Raw genomic sequence first — 26,591 nt, 5'->3', positions numbered from 1 at the left:
AACTGTCGTCCGCGCAACATGTACGGAAGATCGTTCCCTAGTCCGGTGCTTCGAAAATCGAACTAACGAGGATACGTGAGAGAAAGCAACGCTCGTCGCCTCACGAGCCGTCCTAATTTTTACCGCGCGAACAAACACTAGCGATCTCCAGTTCGGTGCCCATAAAAAACATCACCTTTTCGACGAATAATTGGTAAAAATTTCATTTTTTGGCAGAAATCGTCTACGTCTTTCGCGCGAACTCCGAGCGCACGATTCCGACAATCAATCATCTCGAGAGTTCCCAACGGTCGGAAGATGGTAGTGATAAATTGATGTCCACCCGGATGCACGCTTAATTATATTCAATCAGACAGATAGACAAAAAGAAAGAGAGAGGAAGGAAGGGAGTAAAAGAGAGAAATTGATGGCAGTGATATCAAAAGCGGAGCGAACTACGAGACTTGCCTAAATGATCGTATGAGGAAGGAACAGGAAGTGGACGAAGATGCTGCTAATCAGGCTGATCGTGACGTTGGGCGCGTGCTGGATCGTCAAGTGCGATCTATTGGATCTCTACGTCCAGCACATGGATGAGACCATGAGGACGATGTTGTATAGGAGTAAACGGCATCCCATGGACTCGGCCTCTCGCATCAAGAGGAGTTTGGTCGATGTCGAGCCCGTGCTCAGGGTCGGTAACTTCCAAAAGCAGCGGTTGAACTTCGACAAGGATTGGTTGATGCACTGGAAGACGAATAAGAAGACGTATTACAAGAACGACGCATTGAACTTCCCAAACAAGCAAGAGGAGAATCTGGATCCTGATCAGCATGAGATACTCACGAGCGACTTCGAGAAGACCAGGACAATGACTCTCGAAGATGCCGGCGGAGCGAACGCATCGGTTCTGATCGAGATCACGAAGCCGGCAACTAGCGTCGCTAAGTACGAAGAGTGGTCGGTTGTTTCGCAGGACTACAAGGGAATCGAGGAGCAAAGAAAAGTGTTAGGGGACGAGTTGTCGGTCATGAGGAAGCAACAGGACGAACTCGAGGAAGTGGCTATCAGAGATGCGAATCCTGAGGACGAGCTCGAAATGGAAATGGAGGACGAAAAGCAGATCGAGGTCATCAGCGAGAACGACAGAACCAATTCGAGAGCATCCGACGATCTTAGCTTCAAGAGACCGCCGAAAACGCGGGGTCGCGTACCGAAGAAATATTTTCCGTTCGTCGACAAGCTCAAGGATACGCGAAAAACGGAGAGTCGCGCTGAGGACGAGGCGACGACGAGAATCAAGAGGAGTCCACAGAAGCAACGCGGAAAGCCGAAGTTTATCAGGTACGAAGTCCTCGACGAGGATGGCAACGTCATCCTCGAGTGGGATCCCTTGGACGAAGAGGAGGTGACCTTCAGGGTCACCGCCAGGACGTTGGGCTACGTCGGCATCGGTTTCAATGAGAAAACCTACATGAAAGGCGCCGACATCCTGCTCGCTTGGGTGGACGATCACACTGGCGCTGTTAACCTGCTGGTAAGTTTCTGTCTATAGTTTTAAAAAAACTGGCTTTTCAATCATTGCAAAATCATTAAAAAAACGATGAAAAATTGCTTTTTTACTACTTAAACGATATGTTGGGTAATTTTTAATGCCCTTTATCATATTAATGTGATCCAGGAAATGAGATAATATTATTTTTGTTAAAATTTTTATTCTTCTTTCTATACTTAATTGTGGCCGGTCAATTTATATTATAAAAAATCATATGGTTTCATTAAAGAAATTAAAGTCGACCTTGAAATAATATTAAAAAAAATGTTTAATAATGTAATATTACCATTTTATGCTTCCCACGAAATCTTACAATTTTTGTCTGAAACTTTTTTCGAATAATTCATTTCTTTCGAAATACTAGTCTGTGACACTTTATACGGGCCATCCAATAGTTATTTTTTATTAACACGGATTTAAAAAAATTATGCGCATTGATAACGATATATTATATATTATTTAGTCACAATGATTCGGTTATAATTTTTTGGAAGTGATGTGTTACTGCTTAACGCGTAATATATTAACTTCAGTTAGGTACAAGCAATGATCTTCTTTACGGAAAGAAATAAATGTGGCAAGTTTTAACCGAATGCACGTGAATTCTTTTCAAATCGAATACAGGTATTTTTCTACTCGTGGGAAAGAAGCCGAAAGAATACGCGGAAAATTTGAAAGAGATCGGTTATTTCCCGAGTCTTAAAAACTATATCTCTCTCTTTCGATTTCGCCTGGTCCCGATTTCGTCGTGGGACCAATAGGATCAATAGGAAGGCGACCGACATGAACGACCTGATCGATAAATCTCGAAAAGATTCAGGTAGCTAGCCGTCCTTACAAAAAGGTATCGCAGCTGCATAACTCCGGCGATCCGTTGACCAAGTCAGGAGCATACGTCTATATTGCAGAATCGCCGAGTCCTTATGGCGATTTCTCGTGTAATCTGTCAATATGATAATTGACAAGTCGCGACAATTCGGCGACTTGAGAGTCAAATGCCTCGATATTAGCGTCGTTTAGCATTGATTTCTCCAGCGCGCCGCGCGATCCCTCCTGCGATAGTTTGTTTCTTCGAGGCGATCGTCCTTGCAATAATTAATTTCTACAGGACGACGCCACTGCTTAACTATTTGCGCTTTACACTAAGAGGAATTATTCTCACGCGCTCACGGTGGGCGTTAACACGACCGTTGCAAAAAGCGGCTCGCGTAAGCATGAGAACGCGGGATCAAAGATTAATAAAGCGATCGGCGGTCTAGGTGGACTAATGGATCGCCGTCGTCGCCGCCGTCCGGCCGATCCGCCGCGTGGGAAGGACTCGATTTCTTCTTATCGTTGCGCTCGCCGCGCGACTATCGTCAATCGCATATGCGAGGCGCGCGGAATCGTCGCAACTCTTCGATGGACTTTTCTCCGAGATACATCCGTCGCAACCACTCTCTTTCTCTCGTTCCGCGCGAGTCGGTCCGACGACTGAATTCAAGCGCAATTTATCAGAATTACTGTACAAAATAACGTAGAACATTGAATAGAACGGCAGGACATTGCATGACATTGGCGAAGTCACCGGTCGCTGGGGGATGATGAAAGGAATTTTTCACGTAATTAGTGATGTCATATGGTCACCATATTTGATTAATCGGCGTACCGCCTCCCTTCCCCCTCTTCCTAATCGAACGAGTTCAACGTCATTTTTGCGCCGGTTGAGTTTTTTTATTGGGCAACTCGGGTCATTTTCTCATGATTATCAATTGATACAACGCGTGATGCGTATCTTACCTGTAGAACATAGAAGGATGATTATGGATTGGTTACTTTTGTGCAACATGATTAATGTCGAATTTTTGATCGCCCCAATGTTCTGGCGCTTCTTGGATTCCTGCTAGATGCTTTAAAAGGTGTCCGATTTTCTTTACTTCGTATCAGCGAACGTTACATGAAACGTTTTGTGGAAACCCATTAATCGACTGAGCGTGCTGATTAACGAATTTTCCGATTATATTGATTTAAGTATTCGGGAACAAATTAAGTTCTCTGCTCATAGAAATGTAAATTCTTTTTTTTTCCTGCTTTCTGTCTCCATAAGTGATATTGTATTATTATACTGTACTGAGATACTGTATTATTGTTACTTTTCTCTATTATTTAAAAAAAGAGAATTTCTCCCGTACATGTAGAAAAATAATAATAATTTAATCTCAAAACGGTATTCTCCATTCAAAGCACGATATAGACGCACAAAGGGAGCTGGCAAAATTTCCGAATCGCACGATTGTATAAATTTCAAACGAAGCCTCGGTCTTTGTATCTCCGACGACAACGTCGACGACGACGACTCCGTCTCCGAGAGGACGATTCACGGGGTATCGGCGATTGTCCGAAGGGGGAGGGGGGAGGGGGGAAGAAAAACACGCGAGAACGAAGAAACGGACTCCACCGCTCGGTTTCGCGCCGAGCAGCAGCCCCTCTTCCCGAGGTCCCGAGACAGTTCGAAACCTGTCGGCGCGGATCTCTCGCCGTTGAAGAGTCGGCGAAAGACCGACGGTACACCGAAGCGGAGAGGGAGACGGTACAAAAAGGGGGCGACAACAAAGAGGAGGACGGGGCGGAGGAGAAGGAGAGTAGAGAACGTGGTGGAGAAGAAGAAGAAGGGAAGAAAAGGTACGGCTCGAAGAGAGGTGGAACGAAGGGAAACGAAAGGAAAAAGGAGCTAAAGAAGCGAGAAAGCCAGGGAATTAAAGGAAGATTAAGAAGGCGGTCGGAGCAGAAAGGGAGGTCGAGGCAGCAACTCTCGAAGGACCTGCGAGGGGCCCCGTTTGCGAGAAGACGGCAGGGGCGAGGAAGGGAACAAAAGGAGCATCCCGAGTATCCCGAACGACCGCCGCCGCATCTCTCCTTCGTCGCTCGAGCGACGAAATCGCTTTCGAAGGGGGGCCCGCTCGCGCTTTTTCGACCGCGCCAGCGAGCTCCGTATTAATGAGAAGCGTTAATTAACGCGACATCGCGCGACGTCCTCGTGAGCGTTTTCATCTTCCTCCAGATGCACCGGGGCCACGAGGCCGTTTTATCGAAATACACGTGCGACTGGTTCCAAGAACTCGCTGAAGCACGACGCGATCGCCGATACGACGACAGCAACGTCCACGACGACGATAATTATAATAATATTAATACGTGTCGCGTAATGGCGCAGCTCGTGAAAATTACTCGTGACCACGTGAAGACGCCGAAAAGCGCCGTAAGACGAGTTTTAATTGGCGTTCGGGTGGCACGTGAAGATACGACGGACGACGAGAAGGGACCCGGCGCAGACTAAGCAGGAACCTGCTCCGGCTTGTGCGCCGGCTCTTCCTCGAAATCCTAATCTTAATTAAATTTATATCCATTACGCCTGACGACCCCGCGCTGTATCGCCGCGCATGGAATTCCTTTTGACAGCGGCTTGTCCACTCCGCTTAAAACGGCCGACTGAAAAGACGGGATTTTACTCCGAGAAAAAAAAGCGCCCGGACCGCTAAATCGGCGGTCAACCTGTTCAAAAAAGTATTGCGTCCATTGAAAAAATTACGCCTCGGCGCAACAATACGGTTGCGTTAATATAATTGCTGACCAAGAAATCGCAATCGTTCACGGCTGTTGTTGGCGAAACCACATCGTTGCTACTGTATATTCGTTGCAATAGCGATTGATTTAGTTGTCGCGACCAAATTAGCGATTTATTCGTAATTAGAGCAGAAACAGTTTTGTCGTCAAGGTAGAAAATATCCTGCTGAGCGACTTTGTCTTTAGAACACGTTAATTCAATGTTAGAACCAAATAGTGTTTTCCTATATCTACTAATTTGTTCTTACAAAGTAATTTGTAGATTCAGCAAAATTACTCAGCAAATGGCAATTAGTCTTAGATAAATCTTGGCAAATCGTTTTACTGTCCATATTGTAACTGACAGATTTCGCTGCGACAGCATAATAAAATTTTTTCTGCCAGCACAAATTATTATATATTTTTTATTGTCCTACATTATATTTTTCCTCGTGTTGAGTCAACTCATTACAGCAACTGTATAATTTCTTCAATGAACTATATGTTGCGCTTGAAAAAATACATTTATTTTAAGCAAAATTTCGTTGATTCTACACAGAAAAAAATAGTCTTATATATAAATCAACGATAGATATTCTCATATATGAGCAAGAATATTATAATATTCTTAGAAGATTTTTAACTTTGGACTTAATGCAAGCCATATTTCCACTATCAATACAAATTCAATCAAATTGTTGATTTAAAACGAATTTTTCTCCCGTGTACCGCTTTTTCTTGAAGTGTACTCAGCGGGTTCTTGTCGTCGCCCGTCGACCTCCTGTAACGACTATCCTCTCGCAACTTTTCCCACTCGTCCTCATCGCAGGACGAATCGATTCTGTTTGCGCCGGGTTCTCGGGAGGAGTCCGTTCGCGGGATTCGCTCGAATCGACGGTGCGATTGCCGCGCAGAAATATCCTTCTCCCCGAAGTTGATTCGCCTCCTCTCTCGGCCAGGAAAAAGATCGAAACGAGGCCTCGAACCGCGCGCGAGAGTCACGCGATACGTGCCGGACCGAGTCCTAAATCTCTCTCTCTCTCTCTTTCCTTCCCTTCCTCCCTCTCTGCCTCTGTCCGGGGCCAAGTTCTCCGTCGACGAACGGTCGACGCGGGTTTCCATCGACTTCGGATTTTCGAGTCGATTTACTTGATCCTCGGTCCCCAACGACGAAAGAGTTGGATAAAGGCGAAAGGAAATGGCGAGAGAAGAAACAGAGAAAGAGAGAGAGAGAGGGAGAGAAAGAACGCGAGGAGGGAGTCCCGGGGCCGAGATAAAATTAACGAACGTGGTTCCAATGGGCGAGATAACGTCGTGATAAATTTACGTCCGACCGCCGTGCGGCCTCTCGCCGTGCGTTTCGCCGGCGTACGCGATCGATCTACCCTCGTGCCCTTCTTACCTTGATGAATTGTAAATCTCCGCCGACGAAACGGATTGGAACGAGATGCCCCTTCGGCGGCGTTGCGCGAGGCTAATCCCTCATCGCTTGGCTGGAATTAATAGGAGAAATGCTCGAAAAATTAATATCGAATTCCTCTCTGTAAAATCCGTAGCAAGCGCTATTAATAATTGACGATTTAAGTACTATTAATGATTGATAATAAAGAAGATCCCTTGTAAGAAAACACAACTGATTTATTTGTTTTATTTATTTATTAACGGAAGGAATGTCCCTTTCGTACAGGTAAAAAAAGTATAGAGAAAAAACGAGGGAAAAAGTGATGAACCATCATTAATAATTGATAATCCCTCGTAAGAAAACGGCTAATTTCTTTATTTCACTTATTGATTAACGGGGGGGAAGATCATACTTTTGGTACAATGCAAAACGAAAGTAAAAAAGGCACGAAGAAAGAACGAGAAGGAAAAAGGAATCGAACGAAATTTCATATGATTTTTCATTAATTTTTCTTTTCGTAAAAAATAAATCGTATAAATTATTGCGCAACATGAGCAGGACTTAAGGCAGCTCTGCGATCTTTCCAATTAAGCAACCGCGTTGAAACTGTCTGGGAGCGCGAGCGGTTTTGTAGCGTCCTCGCGGAACGTTCGAGTCTCTCCGCTCTCTCGCGGGAAATCGCCTATTTTCGAGACAACGAGGTGCCTTTAATCGCGGCGCGATCGTAATCGCCGCTCAGCCGGAACCCCGCGGAGGCGACAATTTGTTATCGTAGCCGGTGCCACACATGCGCAACGACGTCCCGTAATCGTTTGACAAATACCGCGCGCGCTACATGCGTACCTGTTGCGCCGACGAGAAATCCACCTATGTGCGCACGGATTTGGACGCCCGGGAGGCAAGAGGTGCCGGCGGCGGAAGGATACGCGAACTCGTGTGGATATAAGGATGCGTACATGGACTCGTGTGGTCAGTTGTTACGTGTATGTGTGTGTGTTTGTACGTTTGCGTGTGTGGTGCTGGGCGATGAGAGAGTGAGAGGTGGGCCCGCCGGGTACGCCGGACTCGAAGTTAGGTGGCCGAAGGGCCCCAGTCAAGGCCTCCAGACATCGGCGGGGGGGCTGTGTGAATCTTTGAGCATCGCTGCCGAGAAGGACGAATACGATAGTCCTGGGCTCGATGAACGAGCCGGCCGCATATACATCGTAATGCGTGGTATCCACCTTTCGGCCGTCGAATATCGGCCCAAGAAGCGACTTTTAATGGACCTACCGCTGATTAACCCCGAGAGTAACACCCGCGATCTTGAGACTCAAGTAACATCATAGGTTCCTCGGGCCTGCATTGCGAGAAAAATTGCAAAAACTGTGGTCCCTTGCATTTCTTTTTAATTATTTACACTTGTTCAGTTTATTAGCAATTTTTATTCATTCTCTTTGTAGAGTGTTAGCCCTAACATGTTACCAAGGGTTACCAAAATCGACGACAAACTTGATAAGCGTCGATAAGGCAACGTGCGCAGAAAAATATATACTGCGTTCAAGTGAATATTACTTGTTTCAAGTATTTTGAAAAAGGTAACTTTTTTATGTTACTAACACGACAGATTAGATATTTACGTTGACTAACAGTTAGAGATGATCACTTAAAAACATTCGATCATTTTCGCCACGTACTAAGCAACTTACTCCAATTTATTTCCGTGTACTATGTAAAAGCATTTATAATTCTGTGCAACCAATAAGACGCAAACTTTGCAACAAAAAAAAAACGCCAGTATTCTGTCGGTAAAGTTTTCAAATATGACATCGCCTTAGAGGCGACCGCGACGGTGCGTTCGCACCGGAGAGCGAATTGAACGAACGGGCGAGGGGGAGAAGGATCGAAGTGTGCGTCAAGGTGCGTCAGAACGCCCTATCGGAGCGTTCGTTCGAGGATCAATCGGGATCAGATCGGACCCGCGAAGGCCGATGAAGTAGCCGCGCCGGCTAATTAATTAACCGCTATTAATTCGCGGCGACGCGCGACGGAGGGTTCCTCGTTCCGTCCGCCGCCGGCGGGGGCCCGGTGAATGGGCAGTCGACGAAGGAGGGTCTCAAAGCCGGCCATCTCCTCAGCGTCCACTGTGACCGACAATGCGTGCGTGCGCGTATACGACGATTACGATCGTAATTTATTACCGCGCCGAGAGAAGCACCGCTCTCTCGGGCCGCGAGTGAATCTGAACCGCACGTAATCTGCGATCCGTCCATCCCTCGGTCCCAGGGACCGGCCGTCCAGGATGGACGGAAGGACGGTTGGACGGATAGACGGACGGACGGACAGTCGGGCGCAACGATGCATGGATGGGCCTCCTCTTCTTCTTCCCACTCTTCCCAGCCCTCCTCTTCCTCCTTCCCCGATTTCGCCGCGATTTTTTTCTCATTATCCTGGACGATGCGCCTCTTGTTCGTTTTTCTACGGCCGACACGTTTTCGTTCTTTTCCAATCCCGCTTCAACGTCGCCCTCTCCCGCGCAGATACCCGGCCGCTATCTTCTCACAAGGTGCGACTCGAGTGCCGAAGAAACGGCTAGAATAAATTCCTCGCCGGGTTCTGGGTATATATAATGGACCGGATGAGCGATCGTCGCGTCGCTCGGAAACAGACAACGAATCGTCCTAGCTCGCCGGAGCGATTTGTAAACGCAAAATTGTCCGAGCAACGTGAAAGTGGCACGAGGTTGCAAGGGTATCCGCGACCCTCTGACTGCAATAAAGCCGGGTCGTGGAGGCGCAATCACGTCGGCGCGCGAGCTGCAGTAAAAATTCGTCACGCCGGTAGCGTGTATTAATAGCGCGATTAGCGGCCGGGGGAAAAAAGGTGCGGAAGGAACGGAGGTGCCGGAGAAAGGGCGCGCACGAACGGCAGCTGTAATTTATATCTGCGAATGCGCCCGTAGGAGCTGGAACGGACAGCTGCTCGACTTTACGACGTTATCGCACCGTGAGGCGTCAACGAGGTGGTGTCGTTTACTGCCGCCGGCTACGCGATACATCGCATTTCGTTCCGAGGATACGTTATTCGCAGGAGAGAGCGAGAATTCGCCGGGACATTTGCCTATCTGCTCCATCTTCGCGCTAATCACGCTCCCTTTCCTCGCCTCTTCTTCTTCTTCATCGTCGTCGTCGTCGTAGTTTATCCGAGTGGACCCGAGCCGCTTTATCTCGTTCCGCGCATTACACCGCGGCTCTTTGCGGCGACGAGAGAGAGAGAGAGGGAGAAAGGGACGAAAGGAGATTTCAGTCGCGACCAGCGGGAATATTTCACGGATTAAGATTAGCGCCTCCGTACTCGGGTGACGCGCATTCCATTTCGGTGCTGCAGCCTCCGCGAGCCTCGTCGAGTCATTCTATTCGTGAGGGCGGATCTTTCCAGCCGAATCTCTCCCCCTTTCTCTCTCTCTCTCTCTCGTTTTCTCGCGAAATCAAAGATTCAGCTACCAAGATTCAGTTGCCAATGTTCCAGCCAAAATTATACCGTTTTATGCGTCAACATGAAACATTATTAATTACAAATTGAGAAACTCAACTGTAAACTCATTGTACTAATCAAAAACGCTCTTATAAGTTACCTCAAAGCGATATTATCTACTAAACGCTTTTATCTACTTATTTATCTATCTTTCTGTTTCTCTCTACTTTCTCTCAATGGTTTTTTGGTGTACTATAATATTATTATATTATTATACATGTCCTTTATACATGGGCGTGTATGTTCCGTTTTTCTGTTTCGTATGTAATATAATTCTTTCTAGATGTGCACTTCCGACTTGAAATTTTAGTTCTACATTAAGTCTTCATTAAATCTTCTTAATTGTGCTCCTTTTATGCTACGAATGGAAAGTTATTTCCGTTCTCTCCGCTTGAAGACTTAATATAGAATTTAAAATTTCCCCCCGGCAGATCGAAATTTTCTTTGTAGCATCAAAGGAGCTCTCTATTATATAGTGCTCCCCCTTGATGCTACAAATAGGAAGTTATTTCCATCTTCTCCGCTTCTCTTTCTTCTTGTCTTCTCTCTCTTGGAGACTCAATGTAGAAGTAAGTAGACTTATTGTAGGACTGAAATTCCGACTCGGGTAAATACATATGCATTCTTCCTTTTTTGACACACTTTGCTACTTTCATTCTTTCATTATTAATTTGTACTTTAATACTACATCATATATAATAACGTTCTTAGAAGAAATATCCTAGAATGATAATAAAAACATCTCTCTCCCTTTCTCTCTCTCTCTTTCTCTCTCTTCTTAATTAAACGTATTCGAAGATCTTGAACGGTCACAAAGATCGAGACTCGTAAGGTGCAATTAACGCGGTGGGTACCTCTCGACATAACGGAAACACGGGCCAGAGGTCAGATAGAGAGAGATAGAGGGGGCGACGGAAGTGTCGATTGCGAAATCAATCAGCGGCGGATAACCGATACATCGCGAGAGAAGGTTTCAGCGTTATTGATAAACGGGGATATAAGGGCGAGGCGCTTATTAGCATTCCCGCCATCGAGCCGACATAATCCAACGCATGATTTACGGTCGCCGTGTCGCGGAACCGGTCCACCCGGGCCAAATAAAATACCGTCCGGTACGGTGCCATTTGTCCGGATGGGACCGTACCCGCGTACCCTCGCGTACGGTCGCGTCGTTTCTTAGCGCGCCTGAGGAGAGTAAGAGTATCGTCTCCGCGGCGATACCTCGCGCGAGTTCTCCGCTTCTTCTTCTTCTTCTTTTTCTCCTCCTTCTTTCTCTCCTTCTTCGTAATCCGAGAGGTCTCCCGACCCGCGAGAGGTCTCCGATAACTTTACAACGGCCGCCTTAACAGCCGGGCGGCCGTCGACGGATTATGAGAAGGGCGAGGCACTCCCGCGGCGCGATACGCTAATGAAAAGAGATTTGTAATTATAGCTGTGCGACATCCGCCGCGACGTTCGCACGTCGCGCCCCGGAATCGCGGAGTCCCGATGTGTTGCTTCCTGCGCCGCTCGCGACACGTAGTCACTCTCTTCTCGGGTCTCGCGTTCGCGTTCTCACGCTGAATGATGTATCCAGCTGGCAAACTAGTTGAAGTTTTTGAACAAGTAGATATCTGCTCGGTGAGTGTGTTACGCTAAACCACCGCAAACCAGTCTGCCGGTAATTGCTGCAGAGGTGGCTCACTATTACAAGACAGAAACGCACAAGTCCGGTATCTTGTAAAAGTAAAAGTTCACGTCTCTCTCTTTCTATCTCCTCCTCCTCCTCTCTCTCTCTCTCTCTCTTCCTCTCTTCCTCTCTTTCTCTCTTGGGAAAATAATTAATGACGTCAGTGGCGGCAGATCGAATCGTTTTCTCTTCTTCCCTCTCTCTCTCTCTCTCTTTCCTTCGCGCACGTACACCTGAAAATAAATTAATTTTTCACGCGCGTTCGATGAGGCAGACTTGACGGAAACGTTTCTGCGACGATGAGCGTATACTCGAGCCGCGCGTCCGATCGAGAAGAACCGAGACAGGAGGGAGAATTCTCGGGATCGCGGAAGCTCCCGCACGCTGTTGCCGCGAATCGTACGAATTAGAAGAAATGCAGCTCGAATCCGAATGAACTCCGGAGTTAATGTCCTGAACGAGCGCGAGAAACTCTCTTGGCCGGCTTCCTCCTCGCTTCCTGCTACGTGTTTTGGTCGTAGTGCAGGTTACCTCTCGGTAATACGTAGCGGCGCGATGAGTTACGGGTCCTCCTTTTTCGTGCCCCGCCTTGCCTGCGGGCCCGAAAACAACGCTCAGAAAAGGGGAGCGAATTAGTGTTAGCGGCCGAACCGGCGTGAAACTGGTTCGCAGAAGCTCCGTCGTATTCTAATGAGGCTTGTCTAGGTCCGTGGAACATTTCGAGGTCCCGAAATCTTGCATTTTGACTACTTTATACGTGCTGTTAGATAAAATGTTTCGCAATTTCTGTTTATACGGTAATTGATAATTGGTAGAAGCCACTCAAATAAAAATATCGCTTTTCCTTAAAAGCAGCTTTTTAACGAAATTTGACCTTTGAATTAAGTAATCTTTATCATATGCTTCTTCAAATTTCACTTATTTCGTTATCTTCAACTCGTTATCTTCAACACACAAATTAATTTCGTATTACATATTTCTTCTCTTTTTATGTATTGCTTGTATTTACTAATTTGTTGTTTGCTTCCACCTATTTTCTTTTTTTTATTCTGTTTCTTCTTTTTATCAATATTATTGTACCTTGCTATTCATTTATAATATATTTTTGAATGTAACGTCGATTGGATATTCTTCTTTCTCATATAATCTCATAGGTATTTGACCTATTTTTTTGTAACCAAAAGTTGTTTTTACGTAAATAAATATTATTATAACAATAATTCTATACACAATGATTATATTATATAATAATATTATTATATAAGTATTATTCGATTAATAATTGCATTTTGATCCTCGCTCGATGCAACGCGTTAATTTAATCGCGTGAACCTCCTAAGTGGAGGCTATAATAATCGCGCGCAAGAAACGGACAACCCTAAATGCGAAGCTTCAACCGCCGTTACCGTCGGGTCAGGTCCCGACCGGCGGCCTTTTTAGTGCGACTCGACTTTTACGTCGATCAGCGCGACCGGTAAGAGCAGAAATTCCACGTGCGATTAAAGTATTAACCGCGGGAATCGTTAAGCGGCCCGCCGAGCAAATTGCGGGGGACGCAAGCTCCCCCGTGCTTGGTCCGGGCGTTCCCTCGACCAGACCGAGAGGGCTTTCCACTGCATTTTAATTCGTTGATTATTATTCCGTATAACCGCTCGTAAAACCGGCCACGATGAGCTCTAACGACTCGCCGCGCGTAATTGCGCGTAACCGCGTGCGCCGCTCCCCGTCGCAGGACGGCGCGACACGTGAGAACCGGGCTGAAATCACGACTAAAAACTCAAAAACAATTACCACCGGGCTAGACAAGAAAGTCGGCTTGATTTTCCGCCTGCTTCTCGACGCTGAGTGTTAGAAATGTACGAATGCTTCCAGGACGTTGACAAACTTGACAGATAAGGATGATGATTATTTGGTGATTGAATCATTTCTTTTTATTCAACGCAATAAAGTCAATTTTGACTGAAAAAGGCAGAAATATCGGAAGCATACATTTGCCTCACTTTTAAAATTTTAGTACGATTTTTTGATCATGGCAATTACTTACTCGATAGATAATAATAAATAATTTTTATTTTTGTTAAATGTAATAATGTTAAGTTTAACTTGGAAATCGGACTCTTTAATTTATCTTTGACTGGAAAGAATTCGATTCGTGTCTTGTTGGGAGCCAGGCGAAAATTCGGTTACAGGTAGCAACCGAAAAGGTCTCCCGTGGGAAATTTGCACTCAGTCAATCGTCCCCAGTTATCTCAATCGAGATTCCAACGCAACCCAAAGTTCAGACGAATATTGCCATAAAATAGTCGCCATAAAATAGATATCGTTTCTCGTCACCGAGTTCTCATCCGGTCCCTTTTCTGTTACACGTTGAACGACGATGCACGAGTTGACTTGTTTCGTGTAGTTCTCCGAATACCGCGTTAAAAAATATTTTAAAAATTGGTTCTTTTCTCAGGACTCTTTTCCCCTTTTACTGTTTAGTTTTGTTTTTGTGTACACGTTAAAAGTCAAATAAATATGCGTATACTGTTTCTCAGCAATGTAAGGAGCAAAGCGCGCGACCTGCCATTCAGGCCACGAAAACGCGACGATAAATCCGCGAGCGCGAAATTTCTCGGCGATCGCCTGCGTCGATTCCCCGGGGTTCCCGAAGGACAAGGGGAGTTTATGCCTCCTTTATGCCTCCCTGAGGATCTGGCCGCCGCTACCAGCTGCTGTTCTGCCAGGTGGCAAAAAGAAGCGGCAGGGTAGGAAGAAGGGCGAGAGGTGCGGGATATGTGAAGGAGAGAAAGAAAGGAGAGAGGAACGGACGATGCGGTTGGTTTCTCCAGTGAGTCCAGTAGAAGTGAGAGGGAGAAAGCTGCAGCCAGCGGAGGAACTCCGAAGAAGTGAGACGAGCGAAAGAGGACTGAGAAAGAGAGAGATAGATAGATAGATAGATAGAGAGAGAGAGAGAGAGAGAGAGAATGAGAGAGAGGGGGGATGAGAGGAAGGCGACCCAAATGCACACATATACACATACGAAGTGCAAGCAAGAGAGAAAGAGAAAGAAGGAAGGGGAGATAGAGGATGAAGGGACTACCTCCAAAACACCTGGCGAATATCCTTCTCCTAGTGGCGCCTCTTCGGAGAAATTCCTTCCTTTTTCTCCAGGACCATGAGATCCATGGGAACCGTCTTCGTAGTACGTCGCTCACACAAAGCGTGCGGCGCGCGTTTTACCTTCTCGTCTTTTCTTCGTTCCTTTTTCTTTTTTGCGAACGTGTCGCTACATTGATCGAGAGACATTCCACAAAATATGCTCGGCCGAAATCGCGGGACGGTCTCTCTCGGGATCTCGACGCTTCTTGCGACAATCGGGTTGGGGCCTTGCGGAAAATCCCGTAAAAAAGGAACGAGGGACACGTCCCGACGACCCTACGCTGCTCCTTGAGGCTTCGAGTTGAGAAGATCGATCTTAATCGCGATATATAATAAGTAGTTCAACGGACGGAGCAACGCGTATCTTATCGCACAAGATGGGGCACTTTAAAGGGACTGCAGTTCTCAGGAGTATTTTGGAGAGATGTCCTCATCTAACGCGCTCTGCACATACGGCACTCGTGCGCGGAGATATCTGTCGCGAGGCTAAGAAATTGATTAGATATGCGGTGAGAAAGAATGTCCCGCCGGTGGAAGGCAAGCCCGCGTCACCGCTCAAGGATCTTCGCTCGTCCTGGGAATGCCTCGTGCGAGCAGAACTCGCGTGTGACGCCAGTCGAGAAGCTTCTCGCGCAGGAAGCGCGTACCGATCCATGACGTCACATCCGCCGAATTAATTTTCCGCGTGTGAAACGTGCGTGTCTATCTGCCGGATCGACGCTCCTCGATGTCCCCGACGTCCCGCCGAGAGAGAGAGAGAGAGAGAGACAGAGAGAGAAAAAGAGAGACGCCTGTTTCGCGTTCGAGCGAACCGCTCCTTCCGCCTTCGTCGTCGTTCTCGATGAAGTCGTCGAAAGATTCCATGTAACATCGAGACCACGGCCTAAGAGCTTAGACACAATGAAAAGAATAAGGAATAAGGAATTAAATATATAGGGAATTAGGAGTTAGATATTAGAAATAAATTATGGTTTAAAACACAATAGGGAATTAGGAGATAGAAATAAACTATGGTTTAAAGCACAACGAAAGAAACGTTTTACGAAACGAGATTACTATTATTATTATTTTTTAATGAATTTCTGTCTACGAACAACTGTTATCATTAACACTTTTATTATCTTCCTGATAATTATCGATCGATTCAAACTGACCTTGTACATTGATGATCATTAGATACTTTGAAGGGTTAATTTTCGATTAACTACTAAGCCCTGTAAGCACACAAATTATAAGGAATAAGGTTTCGAGAGTGTTTTGAATCTTTAGATACCTATTCCTTTATTATAGATTGAAACATGGTTGTCCATATGTCAAAATTTCATTTCTTGTTTCTAATGCTTTTAAGAAAGAAAATCAGTATATTGAAAGTACAAAATTAATTTTTCTTTCTTTTCTTTCCCTATTAATTTATATTATAATACTATATCAATAACGTCCTTAGAAGACATATTCCGGGATGATGATAAAAGCATCTCACTCTTTCTCTAGTTCTTTTTTACCTACTTTTCAAATTCCTTCTTTACCTGCGTACCTTCAACAGACCTTACCTTCAACAGACTGTACTGATTTTTCTTCCCGTTAATTTATTCTTTCTTCGAATTTTTCTCTTTTCCCATTCTTCCTTTTATTCTAAACTACCTACTTATGTAATCGATTTATAACTACTTTACTTCCATTGCATAAACTCATCGATATCTTTATCGTTTACATATATATTTTAAGTCCTTAGAGGGCCTTGCCTTAGGACTATTATAAGTGCTTGTCTTTCTCTCTCGTCGTAGAAGCTCATACGGCCGGGATTACAGTAATGACACCGTTGACGGCGCATTCGTTATCCGGCCGACGAAACCCGTTCCTAAATCGGGGTCACGAGACGCGTGTATATTGTGACTTCCTCGTCGTAGGCCGTCGTGACTCACCGAAGTCACAGAAAATCAGGTGTCTCACCGGAGAGCGAGAGAGCGAGCCGGCCGGCTCGTAGCTCGCGGGTCGTTTGCATAATACTTTCGACTAAAGATCGAGCGGCTTTCCGCGCGGCGCTTTTCGTCCCGCAGCGCAGGCGGCCCGGATAAATCCACCGTGGGAATCGAGAGTGTTTTCCTTTTTATTTTCTCCTTCTCTCCCCCCCCCCTCCCCCTTATTTTGCCTTCTTCTTCTTCTGCTTCTTCTTCTTCCTCCTCCTCCTCCTGCCTTTAACCGGCTTTTCCTAGAGTTGTCGTAGAGACACCTAACTGGTTCCCAGACGCCTCGGAACCGCCCGAACGTGTTTCGAATCCGTTCCCGATAAATTCGCGCGGAGATTGCGCGCGAACGGAGTATATACGTCGCGTGTTACCGCGGCGCCGCCCGACAGCGAATATCCGACGCCCTGCGACGCGACGGTCGTCGGATAACGATCGAATAAGTTAATTAGAGGAAGAAGAAGAAAAGTCGCAGGGTCTTTTTAATCGCCGAACAACGAGTCAGGGCCGAGTATACTAATTAGCGATCCGACGATGAAGATGAGAATATCCGGGTGGCATGAGAAACGCGGACGTTCATGAGAACGCACTTGAACCCCACGAAAATAACGTGGAAGGCGCGCGGCGATCCGTTGATCGAGATAAAAAAGAAAAAAAAAAGAGGGAAGCAAGATCTTCTCGCGGCTTTCCGCGCGGCCAGATTTATGCGCGCGCCTATTATTATGACACTCGTGCGTTGTTGCACCTCCCCCCCCCCGGCGGACGAAACTGATTGTAATTAAAACCCGGCTTATCGCTCGTCCAGATCGAAAGCTACCCGGCGCGTTCTCGCCGGATAACTTCTCACACCGTTTATTTCTGGAATTTCCGTGCGCGTCGCGCGGCTACATTATAACGAGTAAGAGCGACCCGGGCTTCCTCGGTTAGCTCGAAAGCTCTAAATTGTACATTCAATGATATCATGCAGAAGCTCGTTCATTGCGACACTCACACAGAGAAGGGTTCCACGCTGCGACGGCTGCTAAACTCGAAAGAAGTAACTGAGAAACGCCGCAGCGGTACACTCGCGAGCGCGACGCCGGGGCGAATAAAACCTCGACTGCGGCGTTGGTCGCGCGGATGGTCGCACGCGCGCGCGCGCCGCGAGGTGAGAATGTGTAATTTCGCGGCGACTCACGCAGGACCGAGATACGGGAACGGCGAGAGAACTTTGTATGCTATTTGCACGTTAATGAGCCCCTCGCACTCGCCCGGCCCTTCTGCTCACTCGGTTCCTAGCGACGTTTCGAGAGACGCGCTTATTACTATTTCCTTTCTGCACGTGCTCGTTACGGTGGCGCATGCAGAACCTCGCCGGGCATGACGACGCTCCGGCAATTATTTGGATTCATTACGAGCAGGAAGGGGACTTCCCTTCGGGGCCGCACCGCCTCGCGCCGCGCGCGGACGTCAGCGCGCCTCGCAATCCGTGAGGGCCCAACAGACCCAAACGCCCGCGGCCTCCCTTCGGCGGTTCGCGTGCTACCGCGGCAGCTGGGAAATCGTTTCTCCTTTTGCCCCTTTCTCTTTTTCTGTTTTCTCCCGTTTCTCCTCCCTTTTCTTAGTTTCTTTTTCGGCGCCCGCAACGCCTCCCTTATCGCCGAGCGAAGTAAAGGCCGGCGGTGGCCTCCCGTCCCTCGTAAAGTCGGAGCACAGGATGCGCCGGACCCACCGCGGTCCCTCGACCGAAGGTTTCAATGAGAGACGAAGGGAGGAAATCATTTGTGTGTGTCGTTGACTTAGAAATTCGATGACATCGAATATAACCGCGTTTTGTTAATCTTGCATTAGATTTGTTGATTGAAATTTATATGTGTGACATTAATTAAAAATACATTTTTATTCCCAATTGAGTCAATTTTCTTAAAGTTCACACTTCAGGTTAATTAAAGGCCAATTTTTACTTACAACCGAGCCAATTTTTCTGCACTTCTCTTCAGGATTAAATTAACTGTTTAAAACGGCCTGTAATTTGATCTGTAAGGCGGAACTGCTAAGGATGCGGCACATTTTTTCCAGGGATAATCGATTCCGAGTGGGTCGAAGAACTCGTGAGTGAAACGCGCACATGCTGTATAATCACGGCTTGAATGAGCTTACAGAGATTGGCATCGGCACATCCTCTCTATTGTGATGACTAAAGTGCGACTGTACACTTCACGCTATTGAAACGGGACGAATGAAAGGCGTCGACAAGGACGGCAGCGGTAACGAAGGATAACGTATCCATCGCCGTGCGGTTAGTGAAGTAAAAGAGAAAGTAGGTAAGGACGGAGAGACAAATTGCGCCGAACAGAAGGACTCGAGGAGTCCGAGTTCGCCGGCGACGTCAGCGAACACCTGGCGCTCATCTGACCCGATAAAGCTCCCTCGATTTCGCCCAATACAGACGAGGAGCGAGTTTCGGGGCCCGCGGGCCCCGCTTCGACGGGTACGTTGAACCCCCTCGACGATTCTAACGTCTACCCTGCCTCTTTGTGTTCCAGGACTCGCACGGTACCGAGGATCCGAAAGCAGCGCCGGTTACTGACACGTCCCAGGACGTTCGAGTACTCTCCGGCTCGCAAAACGGTACTCACACCACCGTGACGTTCTCCAGGAAGTGGCACACATGCGATCCCCAGGATCACCAGCTGACGGTGAGTGACGAAAATCTTTTAAACTATAATATTTAATTGCCCGCACATATTAGAATTGCTAAAGCTAAAGCTAAACATTCCGCCGAGACTTTTAAGGACGTATCACCCATATCTCAAAATAATGAAAAAATTACAAATTGATCTATATTGCATTTAAAAGTGGCACCAACAGTTTGACAGTAATTTACAGCTTGGATCAAAAGTTACTCCACTTTAAAAGAGATTTGTAAAATGAAATGAGTTTGATAGGAATTTGATGATTGGAAAAAGATTGACTCGAGATGTTTGTAACTCAAGTTGACGCTTTTTATATGTGTGAGAGATTAGCGTGCTATTTTCATTTTTATTTTCGCTTAAGAGATGTTTGTAACTCAAGTTGACGCTTTTTATATGTGTGAGAGATTAGCGTGCTATTTTCATTTTTATTTTCATTATATTCAAAATTAAAAATTAGATTTTGGTTATAAAAACTATTATAGTATTAAGGAGTAATATGCAGGTATTATACCAAAATTTCAGAAAACAAAAATAAGAGTAAAATAAGAAATGATATTTTCGTATTTGTAATATTGCGTATATTTGTAATATTGCGTATGTCAACTTCAACGTTTCAAATTAATTATTATATAAGTAGTGAAATAAATATATAGAGATATAATTTTGCTTAATAAATATTATTATATTCACGAGTGGCCCCTTGATACGCCACTAAAAATACGACACTGATGGGTGATACATTCTTAAGACACTTCCCACTCCTTTACACTCAGCATCACCGAACTTTCTCTAAATAGTTTAAACTCCCATGTAGACAGATTATACTCAACTCTTAATTCGTTTTCCGATTCCGTAGAATTTTTTCGCTATAATTAGACAATATTTAAACATTCTATACTGCGTGCGATTTCATGAACTTTCAGTTTTTAATTATACTATTACTTATATACTAATATATTTCACATAAATTTTCTTACTTTACCTACGACATTTCTGCTTAATTATGCATATTAAAGGATATCCTTCCCGTTAATAAGGATTATTATCATTAAAATATAATTTCGAGAGGCAATAATTGTGTTAATATTTATCGTCACGGATGAGCACAATTTTGTGACTCTCGAATGAACTTCTCGAATGAACCTGTTGCTTGAGGAAGCGACTTCCCGAAGAGACGATCGTGCGGCGTCACTTTGTGCCCCGTGAGCAAATAATCGCCATAATCGAACGCAATATCGAACGAGAGATCGCGCGAGTCGACTTGAGTTGAAAGCCGCCGCGATTGGAAAGCACGTGGGAGCTTATTCGCGAGCGTCATTCCCGACGGAGGATAAATCTCACGGGTCCTTCAACCCTCTGGGGGTAGGGGGTCTCCCAATAATCTTACGCGTAATTGAAAGGAGGCACTCTCGGACTCGAGAAGTCGGATGGCGATTCGCGAGCGCGCATTAACACAGCGAGAGCCGGATATTTATCACGCCTCACTAACGCCAAATTACCTTCCGACCTCTAATCCGCTACTCTGTAATTAAAACGCATGCAAAGAAAGCAAATCCACTGTGTACATCTCGCTGTGGCGGCGTACCGTCGGCCCCGAACGGGGGTCCTTGAGAGCCTCGAGAGGAGAGAAAGAGAGAAGGAGGACCGGAAGATTTACTGTACAACCGCCGCGGCTCCGTAGAATTCGCGGAGAACCTTCTTTCGATTTATGCCCGGCGAGCAGGGGCCCCGCGGCTTTAAGAGGCCCTCGGGCCCCGCTGTCTCGAATTCCCGCGGCGGTATTTAGGCGTTTAGCATGCCGTCTGCCCCCTTTCGCCGTTGGCGCAACCCTCCAGTAATCAACGTATCCGATCCTAACTGCAGTCATGCCACCATGATCCCCCCGAGAGATAATATCTCTCGCGTATTTCTGCCCCGCCGTGCGAAGTATTAAAAAAGACAGGGGAGGAAAGAAAGAGAGAGAGAGCAAGAAAAATCGAATCGCTGTAAATCCCGCTCGTTAATACCCGCGAGAGAGACAATGTGCCGGTCGGAGGAGGAGGGAGTCGCTTTCCATGACGAGGTTCCTTTCGATGATCCCAGGGAGATACCATCAGGGTGCTGTGGGCCTTACATTCGAGCGATCCGGAATTGAACATGGCGGCCGGACACGGCAACAAACGGGGCGGTAGGGCTCTGAGGCTGAAGACGGCGGCGGCACATCCGCCACCGCCCAAAGTGCGAAACGGACTGCACTGGGACGTGAAGTTCAGCCAGGTAAAAAAAAAAGCCTCCTCTAATAACGTGAACATCCTCCACCGATATTCCTGTCTTATTCATTAAGCTCGAAAACAAATTGACGCTGATTTCATTCGCCGGTCTAACGATATGATGGATTACACCTCCTGGGAGATATCCTGATTATGGGAAGCTGGTCCTGAAGTAGTCGGTGATAAATGAAGATTCGTCTCTCTGTATGAGCGAATGAATAAATGAATGAATGAATGAAAATGTATCTCTCGGCCCGTCACAGAAATAGACTGAAAACTTAATCCCGCTCTCCCATTCGAGGCCGAATGCTTTCTCGTCCGTTTTCTCGATTGATCGTCGACGAATCACGCGAGTTAATAATATTCTCGTCCGGCAGTTCACGGTCTCGCCTCACATGGACACCATCTACTGGTGCAAGATCTTCCAATCTCCCCTGGAACGGAAGCACCACATGATAGGGGTAAGTAAACGACGATGCAAATTCTCGCTAACAGGTTTCTCGAGTGGACGTAAGCCTCTCGAGAAGTACTCGGGGTCCCGCGAACGGGCCGAGCCGGGCGCTGGGCTGATGGAATGCAAAGGCTGGGCCTTATTCGTATGAGCTTCACGAATCACGGTCATTCATGCCGGACGTCGCGCGTTGCGTAGACGCGCGTCATTAGAATAAAGAAGAGACTCGGAACGATGTCACCGCATGTCCCGAAACGCACACGGACTGTCAATGGGATCTCGCGGGAGAAAGGATCATCCCGTGTGTTCCCAGGATCCCTCTATGAAAATTCCCAGCCCAAGCCCGGTCAGGCTTTCTCTTCGTGTACACAATAACGATCACCACCTTGAATATCTTCGAAATACGAGAGTGGGAGACCGCTTCGAACACCTTTTGTAAATATACAGACCTTTTTCATCTTGAATCTAGTCGTAGAAAATATTTCGATTGAAATATTTTCTTAATATTTCATTAACATTTTATTTAATACATTACTTTTATTTAATGTTAATCTTATTAATATTTGAAAATATTAGTGAGGTATTTTATTAATATTTCGATATCTTATATTAATATTTTTATTTTTTTCAAAAATAATCAAGATGGTAAGAGTGCTCCTAAGTAATTAATATCTTACCTTGTATATCGATAGTCCTTTGATAGAATATAATTCACTCGGTGAAAGATAATTAATATAAGTTCTCTGACGAAAATCGGAGGAATCAAGGGAAGGGGGAGGGGTGAAGGTGAATCGATCTCGCGATCTCCACGGCGTTGCACGTATTACTTATGGGTTCCAGTACACACCGCTCGTGGAGAAGGCCAACGAGGACCTGGTCCATCACATGATCCTGTACGAGTGCGCATTGACGTTGCCGCTCCTCAGCGCCCAGACGAAGCTTGCCGGCGCTCCTTGTTACAGCTCGAGGAATCCGATGCCCACGGAATGGGAGACGTGCCTGCAGCCGGTCCTCGCTTGGGCTCGCGGCAGTAAAGGTGAGTTATCTGCGAATCGAAGACAAAGTCTCGGGATAATCGATTCCTGAGAGCGAAAGTCCGAAGGATTTTCCGAAGGACACGGCGCACGATAGATCTGAGCACATCCGTGTTTAGACACTCCGTATTGCCGGGGGACTCGCGAGAGGATCCTTCGATTCGCCGCGGCGGGTCGCGTAATTTAAAGAGGGAACAAAATCTAATTTGCACAACGGCCTCTTTTCTTCGATGAGCGGCTTTAAGCGGAATTACCTGTATTTTACTCATTGCAGGCGAATGGATGCCGGAACACGTCGGTATACCCGTAGCGGTGCACGGCAATAACACGTATTACATGCTGGAAGTTCACTATAATAATCCGAACATGAGGAACGTGAACGACAGCAGCGGCGTAAGACTTCACTTAACTTCGGAGCTCCGTCCTGAGGAAGCGGGCATCCTCGTGGCCGGCGTAGCGGTGAGCCCCCTTCATCTGGTGCCCCCGAGGCAGAAGGCATACGCCACCGCCGGATATTGTACTCCGCATTGCACCAACACGGTATAATCGAAGATTCATGCATTACACTATTCAAATTGAGCTACTCAAACACTAAGAGAGGCATATATCATCATTCCTCGTAAACATCATTTTCATTTTGCTTTCTTTTTTACTTTAAAACGCTTCGGCATATATATATTTTTTTCAAATCCACGCACACACACGAAGAATTATTTTAAGGATGCACTGTTCATACATCAAAATAATAAAAAATTATGAAAAAAAATAAAAAAACTGATTTACGTTGCATTTAAAAGTTACAACAAAAATTTTACAATAATTCAGAGTTTGGATCAAAAGTTATTCCACTTTAAAGGATGTTGTAAGGCGAAATAAGTTTTATGAGAATTCATTGAAGCTTGTGCTTCGTACACATTGAAATACTGTCGTGCAACTAGAAAAGATCGATCATTCGAGATGAGATAAAATGAATTTTCTTTTTAGATGTTCCCCGAAGACGGCATCAATATTGTGTCGGTCGTACTGCATTCGCACTTGGCTGGGCGCCGCCTCAGCTTGAAACACATTCGGCAGGGAAAAGAACTGCCGCGGATAGTCCAGGATAATCACTTCGACTTCGACTACCAGCAGTCTCACACTCTGGAGAAGGAGGTGAAAGTGCTGCCTGGCGACGAGCTCGTTGCGGAATGCGTCTACGGCACTTTGGACAGGCAGGCGCCGACCTTAGGCGGCTACGCGGCTTCTCAGGAGATGTGCCTGGCGTTCGTGGTACATTATCCGAAGACACCTCTGGCGGCCTGTTACAGTATGACGCCTGTCAAGGATCTCTTCAGAATTCTCGGCGTGGTCAGCTTCAAAGGGATGTCGATGGACGAGCTGGAGAAGCTCTTCCTGACGACGGGGTGAGTCAAAAAACGCAATACGATATCCTTGACGCTCAGTGACTCAATCCACGACAGTTTACTCGGATTAGATTTTAGATCTGCATTCGTTAATTTTGCGAAAATGAAAATATCAAGAAAAAATTAAATATGATATTTTTTCTCCTCGGAAATTTATTGATACGTTCATCCCGCAATATGAATCCCTAGTTTTTCGTAACGTTGTTTAAGATTAGATCGATAGATTTAAAAATTGTGCGAATTGTGTTGCGAATTTAGAGGATATTTTTGACATATGTATACATATATATACATACACATACAGGATAATACTGTTTAATTGAGAATAAAGTTAATTTTATCGTCCGACTCAAACTGTGCAGCTCAATATGTGATACATCAACAATTTCAGAACGGATTCCTTATTGACCAGGCAACAAATCACCGCGGATCCCGCCTCGAGAGCTACAGGCAAGAACAACGAGACTGTCATTAGGGAAACTATGTCCGCGTTGAAAGCGATGAGGGATTATACGGAGGAGCGGGAGAACGACAACGTTTTCACGCAACTTGTCATTCAGGAGCCACCGGAGTTCCAAAGTAACTATAGCAGAATTAATCGCGACTCAAATGATGAGAATACTCATAAGCAAATTTCAAGCATTTTCTTGCACGTCAATGTTTACATCTCGAGTGTTCTGACTAGTGATTCCTTCTCGATTTCCAGATCGAACTATGGCCGAGCATATTTTGGCAATGCCATGGGCCGACGAGTTGTTGGCGAATTCGATAGAGAGGAATCTTTATCAAGGGAGACACATGACGTTCTGTAGGAAAAGAGACGACAAATTAGCGCTGGTAAGATCTCTCACGATTAATTCACAATTAATTCACTTGCTTTCGCTGCACTTTGGAATTAAAGTCGCGACTGTTTTTTTTTTTCCCAAAAAAGTATTCGACGACCAAACATCAAAGTCAGATACCTGAATACATCTTACGCGACTTTACTTTAACTTGTTATTGATCTTGTTGCCCATATAGTTACTTATATCGTCAATTTTATATCGTTAATCTTCTCCGTTAATTTTGCCACAGCCGGCAGATATCCAGAACTTTCCGCAATTCATAGCGCTACCGGAAGTAAACGACACGACCTGCGAGATCTCAAGCGGAGCCCCTCACATCCTCGTGATACACCTGGTCACTATTGTCAGCGTACTACTGTCGGTCTTCATGTTCTAAGAAGGCCCGAGCGAATAGTCAGAGACAGTCGGTGAATGAGCGTTGCATGATTAATGCGATTCGCATTATCAATTAGGCGAGTACGACGGTTCTCTACGTCACAAGTGTTCCCTGTATATTTTCGTACCTTACGGAACTACCCTCCTTCCTCCTTCCGATTAATTTATTAACGTGCAACCCGGTGAACGGGTAACTTCCTGACATGAACGAATCCCGACCGTATGAAACGAGTCCGGAAGGTTCTTCAAGTATTACCTATCGGCGGGACAGAATTTTCTCGCATAAGAAGGCGACAGATTTGCGTGAAAAATTTTCGTCGACCAATGTTACACACTATACGTATATATATAATATAATATAATATAATGTAAATACATTGATTTTATTTTAACGATGCGTACATATTTATAAGATGTATACACTGCACACCCTTCCGTTTAGCATTTTGTATTATGTGTTTTGTATAAAAAAAAATAAATGTCTGTAAACAATGTAACCAGCCTTGATCAGTCTTTTCGATTTATCGTTGTGAAATTTTATATTCTTGAAATTTTTACTCGACACATCAAATATTGACAAAAGAGGGATATAAAATTTAATTACTTTATGGTCAACTGTTACAAACATTTTATACAGAATATTTTATGATATATTATGGCGTGACTGGCAGAATTTCGAATTTTTCAAAATTCTTAGAACGGAGTTGAAGAATTAGCTGTCAAGTGGCGAAACGCGACAGATTCATACGACAGA

The 26,591-nt window shown here is 45.7% G+C and overlaps 1 protein-coding gene across 1 annotated transcript; it reads left to right on the top strand.

Annotated features, from left to right (window-relative positions):
* Window positions 1–26,272, top strand: LOC106743152 (MOXD1 homolog 1). Its single transcript, XM_014616723.1, has 10 exons — window positions 1–1,516; window positions 19,331–19,483; window positions 21,563–21,736; window positions 22,107–22,190; window positions 23,021–23,216; window positions 23,489–23,754; window positions 24,199–24,617; window positions 25,009–25,196; window positions 25,324–25,454; window positions 25,692–26,272. Exons 1-10 carry the CDS (start codon window positions 488–490, stop codon window positions 25,836–25,838), a joined length of 2,787 nt encoding a protein of 928 aa, XP_014472209.1. The 5' UTR covers window positions 1–487; the 3' UTR covers window positions 25,839–26,272.
* The last annotated feature ends 319 nt before the right edge of the window (window positions 26,273–26,591 follow it).

Source organism: Dinoponera quadriceps, unplaced genomic scaffold (assembly GCF_001313825.1).
Source record: "Dinoponera quadriceps isolate SergipeBrazil2010 unplaced genomic scaffold, ASM131382v1 scaffold942, whole genome shotgun sequence".
In the NCBI taxonomy this organism is placed as follows: Eukaryota; Metazoa; Arthropoda; class Insecta; order Hymenoptera; family Formicidae; genus Dinoponera; species Dinoponera quadriceps.
This window is presented reverse-complemented; position numbering and strand designations above follow the sequence as displayed.